Source organism: Pollicipes pollicipes, unplaced genomic scaffold (genome assembly GCF_011947565.3).
Source record: "Pollicipes pollicipes isolate AB1234 unplaced genomic scaffold, Ppol_2.1 Scaffold_7261;HRSCAF=8764_pilon_pilon_pilon, whole genome shotgun sequence".
NCBI lineage: Eukaryota > Metazoa > Arthropoda > Thecostraca > Pollicipedomorpha > Pollicipedidae > Pollicipes > Pollicipes pollicipes.
The window spans coordinates 37,671,607-37,680,044 of NW_023597054.1; the positions used below are offsets into that span (position 1 = coordinate 37,671,607).

The 8,438-nt window shown below is 52.0% G+C and overlaps 1 protein-coding gene across 1 annotated transcript; it reads left to right on the forward strand.

Annotated features, from left to right (window-relative positions):
* Positions 1-1,056: 1,056 nt before the first annotated feature.
* On the forward strand, positions 1,057-8,438 carry LOC119112860 (uncharacterized). Its single transcript, XM_037237148.1, has 7 exons — positions 1,057-1,116; positions 1,482-1,676; positions 2,685-2,809; positions 4,943-5,200; positions 5,687-6,022; positions 6,279-6,411; positions 7,724-8,438. Exons 1-7 carry the CDS (start codon positions 1,065-1,067, stop codon positions 7,750-7,752), a joined length of 1,128 nt encoding a protein of 375 aa, XP_037093043.1. The 5' UTR covers positions 1,057-1,064; the 3' UTR covers positions 7,753-8,438.

Genomic DNA, 8,438 nt, shown 5'->3' on the forward strand with positions numbered 1-8,438 from the left:
GTAAAGGCTGTTTTTATCAATGATAAAATCGTGAGTTATGTCAATCGGCAACTCAGAGTAGAACAATTGTTGCAAGAAGCACTCACCTTTCATTGCTGTGCACAAAATGCAACCGCGTCATGTTTGAGATGCGACAAGTTATCACTAATATCATAGGGTGGATACTACTGATTTGAACCGACAGTTTATGAGGGAATGATATTGCCCTAGCGAAAAAGACTGCGGAGCAGCTGGTGTTTTGAACATGCCTTATCGATGACTAATGGTAATGGTTAAGCTAAGGCTACTAAACAATGATAGGTATGTATCTGAATTAGCCATATGGATCCACCAATTCAACACAAGTATGCGAAAACACATGCACGGACATCTGATTTGTCTGATTCGCGATTTGGCTCATTTGAGACCCCCTAATTAAAGATATTTCTATTTTTGCATTTATCCACGTGAGCTATTCCCTGGAATGGACTCGTCACCTGAGCTCCCGTTGAGCATAACTCGTTGCTTGAATACTGACCCCGGCACATAGGTGGTTCTCATGGGATGATCTGCGTGGCGATGAGATGCCGTCCAGTTTATCAGGTAAACGCAATTTGTCGGGAATTTCGGATGTGTTTAGATGCGATGCCACTTATAAGACTGCCCAGTTACAAAACCCCCGCCTCCTCCTCTTGTCTGGAAAGCGACCTCTCGACAGGATGTATCTTTGTCTTTAGGCGCTCACTGCTCGCAGACACTGACCCGAAAGATCCGACCGCGGCATTCTCGGCACTTGCTTTGCGGATGATACTTGTGCGCACAGTCGACTGTGACGACTGTCGGCGAAGTCGACCACACCGGTGTCGGTGTCGATGGCCGAGGAGAGCTGGCCGAGCGGCGCCGCCGTCTGCCGTGGCGTCGCAGCCGGCTGCCGGCCAGGCGCGGGCCGCGAAGCCAGTACGTTCACCCGGCGCCAGCCAACCTCCCGTTAGCCGAGCCGCCCCGGGCTGCCTCTCGGTGGAAAACTATAAAGCAGGGAGCGACGGGCGGCTGCAACAGAAGCGAGTGCGCCGCCGGCTAGCACCATGAAGGCCATCGTGATCAGCGTTCTGTGCGCCGGAGTCGTCGCCGTCTATGGTACGGGAAGCAGCTTCGCGCCCTGCGTCGTAGCAATGTTCCACTGTTTATAGGACGGAGTTAGGACATGTGTGTTTACCATCGTACATGGGGGCTAAATCGATATATATATATATATATATATATATATATATATATATATATATATATATATATATAGATAGACTAGATGAACATCGGCCCAATTGTCTCCGCTGTTGCCGTTCCCATGCTGGGTCTGACCGCTGTTGCCGTTACAGTGCTGCGTCTGACCACTATTGCCGTTCCCACGCTGCGTCTAACCGCTGTTGCCGTTCCGATGCTGCGTCTGACCGCTGTTCTCGTTCCCACGCTGTGTCTGACCGCTGTTTCTATGTGCTGAGCAGCAGAAGACTCCACGCCACCCGGAGAGAAGAACGCGCTTTTCAGCTTCGGTGGGCTCGAGCCTCTCCGCGACCCGGAGTGCGTGCCAGAGGAGTATCATCTCCCAGCCCGGGTCAAAGCGATCACCGATGAATGTCTGGATAAGGTCCATAGCAACTTTGAAGATCTGGACGGGCTCGAGGCCGAACTGTCCGCCCGTGAGTAGAGCCTTGTCCGCCCGTGAAAAGTACCGTGCTCACCCCTGAGTAGCACCTTGTCCGCCCGTGAGTAGTACCTTGTCCGTCTGTGAGTAGCACCTTGTCCGCCCGTGAGTAGAACCTTGTCCGCCCGTGAGAAGCACCTTTTCCGCCTGTGAGTAGTGCCTTGTCACGTTGACCGCTCGTGTCTGTTGTACCGCGTCAAAGTGCCAGCCCGTGGGCTATGCCTAGTCAGGCAGTCCACCCATCAGTTCCGGGTGCGTTCATGTAAACCGGCTACCTGAGTTGCTACATCCCCACCTAAGGAACACGTGAGCAGGCCCATGTTCAACCACCAGCCCTTAAACAGTGTCATGTTGAACAGTCTGCGTCTAAACAGTGTCATGTCTAGCTGTAAGCTTATGGCTAGCCCCACACCGAACTGTTACGGCGTGAGCAGTTCCATGTCCAGCTATTAGCCCCATGCCGAGCTGTCAGACCCTGAACAGTCCCATGCCGAGCTGTCAGCCGCCGAGCAGTCTCACGCCGAGCTGTCAGCCGCCGAGAGCAGTCCCACACCGAGCTGTCAGCCGCTGAGCAGTCCCACGCCGAGCTGTCAGCCGCTGAGCAGTCCCACACCGAGCTGTCAGCCGCTGAGCAGTCCCACACCGAGCTGTCAGCCCCTGAGCAGTCCCACGCCGAGCTGTCAGCCGCTGAGCAGTCCCACACCGAGCTGTCAGCCCCTGAGCAGTCCCACGCCGAGCTGTCAGCCCCTGAGCAGTCCCACGCCGAGCTGTCAGCCGCTGAGCAGTCCCACACCGAGCTGTCAGCCGCTGAGCAGTCCCATACCGAGCTGCCAGCCCCTGAGCAATCCCATGCCGAGCTGTCACCTTGTGAACCAGATCGCAATGTCGGACAGTAGAAGCTCAATGTTGGGCTCCCGCGCGTCAAATCTATAAGCAATCTACCAGTGTGCTTCGCTTCCCTCGCGCATTCCTGAAGCGTTCAGAGGTGTCGCCCGTTCCCCAGAGGACAGCCCGGACACGTCCCGTAGTCCCGGCAGCCCACTCCTGAGGTTTAAACTGGGCATCCGAGACTGCATGTCCGAAAAGATGGGGTACGTCGATGACGCCGGACAATTTATCAAGGACAGGGTGAGTGAGGGAGGCTCGGGCACCGACCGTTGCTGGTGAGTTCATGCAGTGTGCTTCGGGCTGGGGATCGTACTCCATTATGTTTTGCCCCAGCGACTCTCAATGGCATCACTGCAGGCTCATACCATTCCTCTGTACATGAATCATGCGTTGCTAACTTTCCTGAACATCTCGATGATACCATTATTTCCGAGCTGAATTCTGCCCGAACTTGAGACATCGCACACCAATGTCAACCATGCCTCCACAACATCTCAGCCTAGCTTTGTGAGATCTTGGATTTGGTAACCCGCAGCCAAGAGTCTGCCGGGCGGCGGCTGAACGCTGCTGCTCTCGTAATGAACCACTCAGCAAGCCAAATAGGTACGGCGGAGATAACCATTGGCAACATGTCTAGTTTGAAGGACACACTCAGCAGGTCAAAACAGCTCGGAGAGGCGGCAATAAACCCCTCTCAGAGCTGATGCCTATCAGGCGTCTATCAGCATAACCGGTGTCTCTCAGGGCAGAATAGCCCGGCCAATGGAAATCGCGGGCCCCGGCCCTGTCCCTGCTTTGGAAATGGGCTCCCAAGTCTCAAGCCGAAACGGAGCGCGGAGCCGACTGTTCGGTGTTGGCGGTCTTTGGACGAAATGGGGGCCTGCATTGCCCCAGGGATCGCCAATCGGCGCAAGAGTCACTTTGACTAATATTTGAGGTCACGGCACTACGGGCGGATATCCTTAACGTGACCTACAGCAGCCAGCTCTTCGGCCCCTCCAGTCGGGCCCTTGATCATCAGCCCCGAGAGGCCCTTCGGTCCCATTTCGGGCCCTCTCAGACAGTACTTCTATCCGACACGGGGCTCCTTGCCAACACAGGAACCCCTATTTGTCACTGTAGACCTCTGACCGCCGACACAGGGCGACCCTCATTGTCCCAGGGCTCCGGCCAATGTAAGTCGTAGATCCTGGCTTTCTTCCCGCATGGAAAAGGAGCTTTCAAATCCAGACCGACACGGAGCCGCTTGGTGTTGTTGATTCCTGACCAACATAGAGGCCCTAATCGATTCAGCGGGGGGGGGGGGGGGGAGGGGGCCGCATCGACATAGAAAGCGCTCTGGCTAACATTTGAGGTGCACGTTTGTTGTTTTCTCTCTCAACATTCTCTTAAACACTCCCTTTAAAGGTGGTGTGCCTGCGGCGCGTCTGTCTTAATGCAGGCCGGTGGTCGTCAAGCAAAGTGACTGTAATGGAAGCAGATGTTTCGTAGCTGCACAAGTGCATTGCTATAATTGGCTTTGCCTTTTACTTGGGTGTAAAGCTCTTCGTTTCAACCGGGCACTACTCTTAACTGGGATATTGGTATCACCGTGGGATATGACAAATGGGGTAACCAGCATCCCATAGTTTTGATACCTGGCTGCACCATTGATAAATCTGGCATCCTTCATATTTGTGGATGCCAGATCTATAAAACGAGACGAACTGAGATGAAAAACTGTGGCACTTTTCTTACCAACACATCTGCTGCACCAATCCACAATGGAATCAATATTCCAGCATTGTTCTATTCCACTTCCAGCTTCTTCTTTTACGCCAGGTAAGTATCCTGGCAACATACTTCACAGTCACCGGCTAACACGACCTAACCAGTAATTCTCAGGAAAATTTGTCATCCCAGTGTGTTCTAGGTGGATCAATCTCACAGAGAATCACAAACCAAGCGGAAAGCTTGTCTCACTTCACCAGTTAGCTGCTTACTAAGTTCACACTCAAAACAGGACAATCGATGGATTAGCAACCATTTTTTCAGACCGTCCAGACCAGTATACCACTCGATTAACAGGATAACTTAAAATTGTCGCGAGCCAAGAAAAAACATCAAAAGGCTTAGGCTCAGGCACGAGGCTGCGAAACAGCTTAGCCGCCTGCAAACCCTCATGCAAGACATCAGGCACGTGTTACACTTCTTTGTTGCTGTAAATCACCATTTATTCTGGGGCGAACAGCTGAGATGAGTATACATTACCGCGCTGGTTTATGAATTGTGAGCAGGTTGAAATGTGAAGGTCATGCAAAGCACGGAGGTATTTGTGAATGTAACCGCAATAACCTCGCCTGAACTGACGGCAATGTCAACTATCGCCGTCAGCTGGAGGCCGAGATCTCGGCACTGGGCTTCCCGGCTCCGTTTGAACGCGACGTGCAGGTGGCGTCGCGCGCCTGCCTGTACCACACGCCCGAAAACCTGAGCGTAGAGCAGAAGCAGAACTTCTACTACGTATGTCGTGACACACTGCTGGAGGCCAACTGCCTATACAAGCGGCTGGAGCGCGAGGAACCGGACCGCGCGCTGGATGTCGGCCTCCAGCAGACCCAGTGTCTGGACGACCTCAGGCCTTCACCCCGGGTGAGACGACAGGCGGCGCCGCGGGACGTCAGTGCACGCCGCCGTGATGCGATGCCGTGAGACCTGCTGCGTCGAAATCTGCAGGGTGAAACATTGGTAGCGCTGCAGCATGAGGAAGCTTGTCGTCATCCGAGGTGCAGTGTTGGGCCGACAGGTTTTCAAACGCGTCGTGGGGCTACTTTCTCATGTCCTCGTCCTTCTTTATAACGGCAGAAGCTCAGATGAAAATACGCCTCTGCACGCCTTCACGCACAAATTGCATTTCATGCACCGAAATGTTTATTGTCAACTTGCATAACTATACGCAAGAGCACTCACGTAGACCAGCTTCCAAAGCGCAGATCTCCAGCGAAATTTCATTAGCAATCACACAGGTTAAATGTGAATAGGCTGGCAGGTCAGCATGCTTTCCAACCGGCTATGTCCGCGGGTTAAATGTGACTAGGCTGGCAGGTCCACATGCTATCCAACCGGTTATGTCCGCAGGTGCTCGACGCCATGAACCTTTGCAAGGACGTGCACGACGTTCCCGTGCAGTACGCGTCTCTGAAGAAAAAGAGAAGCGCGCGTCACCACGACCTAACCACTCACCCCGAGGAGGTGACTGAGGAGGTCTCGGAGGGCAGCGGACTCGAGGAGGGCTCCGGGGCCGCCGTCGAGGAGCCAGGCGAAGAGATCGTGCCCAAAGAGGAACTACCGCTGCCCCAGCGAGTGGACAAGTTCATTCATTGTGTGTATGAGTCGATTGGTGCTATAGCCAATGGCAAGTTTAACGCAAGCACTTTGATCGTACAGCTGAAACAATTCGACGGACATGAAAAGGTAAGAAGGTAGCCCCATCTGCCGTCATTATGGAGAGGCCTAACTAGCACAAACTAACGCAATCGCACAACGAAAAACACTTCCATGCCGAAAAGGGTGTCTGCACTAGTGATGTGACTACATTAAAACTTTTAAGCTGTTAGGAAGCTTTCAACGTTTCAATGAATTAATTTGTAACGCTCCGCTCGTTAGGCAACTACGTGCACGGCTCCGGTTGTCAAATGCCCCGTCTGACCTCTCTTCTCCCTTCCCCCAGAACTTGAAACTCCAGATGGACGCTGCAACGAACTGCCAGAACGAGGATTCGGTTCCTGCGTTCAGCCTGTGCTACTACGACTTCATCTCCTCGGCTTGCCATATCTTCCGCGTCCAAGATGCCTTCCTCGCCGGTTCGTTTAGGACCATGCTAAGGGAGAGTGAAAGATAGAGGGATTTTGATGGCATCATCAGTGTGCTGTTTTGACAAAATTATTGCCGTCGTTAGTCATTTCCATCTGCTGCTTCGCTGCCTTCTCGACAAAACAGACAGTATATGTTAAACCTCTGCAAACTTATCACACGTATATTTCCCAATGTGCCAAACCTTCGCCCTGATAGCGGGGGAAGGTCGATCTAGTCCCGCCGTAAGATTGTTAAACGACATCTCTGACATGTCGAACAATTGCGGTGGCCTTTGGGGCATTCATTGCACGTGTTTTAAAACCAAAAGCGTGTATCTACCAACGCTGGCTTCTTGAAAGCGACGCCTTTTTTAGGAACACGTTTTTTAGGACGATCCACGGCCGGCGCTGGCGGGTGGCGGCAACTGACAAATCCGCTTATCGTGCGTCCCGGGCCAAAACTGTTTCACCACTGGCAATGGTTCACATTTGAAGATATTGAAGCAGGCATCAGGCATCAGGCATGATGAAATAAGCTCACTTATAAGTATTGGTGTTCTTTAAGTGGAAACGACTGTTCTGAACAACACAATTTCCCCCCTTAGTAAATATGCTCAGCAATACGCAATTGTTTATCGCGTCATCGTACGTTACACAATATTGATGACAGTCAATTGACGTCCGTTATATCTGGAAATTTTGTTCACAAACACCAGGTGTGAACGACTCGACAAATATGTCGTTGGGTTTGATCACCGCGTGACCAATGGAATGATAGGATTTGAATGACGTTATCATGGCGTCATGAATGCCTGGGTGACCTTGAAGTAGTCTGCACAAAAATATGCACATCTTCGCGGGCGTATAACTCAGAATCTAGCAGGGTTTAGGTCTTAAGGACAGGGCTGTGAACTGCAGCGAATGCTCTTCAAAATGGCTGTTTCGGTTCAAAAGTGCATACAAATGTGGAACAGTTCCTTTGTCTGAGTCCTATGTTATTACCGTAGTCGGTTTGAAAATATTCGTGTATAAATTAAGGTGGTTTGATTTTCAGGAAAGATCGACCTTGACCCGGCCTAGCCTGATCAGTTATTGATCTAGTAACATGAAGTCACTAACCGGAAGACCTTACTGATACCTATCCACCATTTTTCATGCGAGGCTCTACCGTTCTTAGTTTGGGAAACGGCAGAGGGTCACATCAACCCCCTCCCGCCCCTCCCCTAGCATATCAGTCCGCGTTATGTAAACCGGGACTCATGGCAATCACTTATTTGACGTTGCATTTGCCCTTAAAACCGACACTTGCCTTGTATTTCAGGAGACCCGGAGCTGCTACCGAAATACTAAAGAAGCTGCCTCGTCATCCGGCAGCTCCGGTGCTGCATCCGGCTCTGAAAGAGGCCACGACAGGAGCGCGTTGGGCGTCGGGTTGTGGGCCCAGCTCGCTTTTACACCGATCACGCCAATATGTGATAGACCTCTCCACCGCTGCATTAGGGAGATTGCCTTACCATACCCGGCTGGTGACATCAGCGCGCTGATATTGCCGCACCAGTCGAATGGAGGGTTGAGGTGAGGCGACAATGCTGAACAGCATTAGACTCGAACAATATAACGTGCGTGGTGAAGCTGTGCCCTGGCATGCATGTCCCCTAACCGTGATGATTCTGCCGGAGTGTTCTACTGGTATGTAGGCGCGCTTAGCGCGTTGCAAGATTTTAGCTAATTGATTTCAAGAATGTGTTGGTTACAAGGCTGGTGCGTTTCGGTTGTCACTGTTATGTGTTTAGACATTAGCCTACAATATTTTGGAACACGAAGCATGGCTTCTATACTACGGCTTCATATACGGGCTAGTGGGATGTTGCGCAACAGGCAACAGCAATCGTTGCTGTAAAGCGGGTTTGTGTGTCTAACTGGATCGATTTACGGAGAACGGACGCTGAAAATGATGTGCGCTCCCTCATCAGCAAATCAGCACAGTTGGCTTCGACCATTAGCAGCGTCGAGTTGTGCTCCGCGGTTTTCCCCAA

Coding starts and splice junctions, on each gene's coding strand:
- LOC119112860 (XM_037237148.1), top strand. CDS start 1,065: ATGAAGGCCATCGTGATCAGCGTTCTGTGCGCCGGAGTCGTCGCCGTC. Junction 1,117..1,481: donor CGGAGTCGTCGCCGTCTATG/GTACGGGAAGCA, acceptor TGTGCTGAGCAG/CAGAAGACTCCACGCCACCC. Junction 2,810..4,942: donor GACAATTTATCAAGGACAGG/GTGAGTGAGGGA, acceptor TATCGCCGTCAG/CTGGAGGCCGAGATCTCGGC.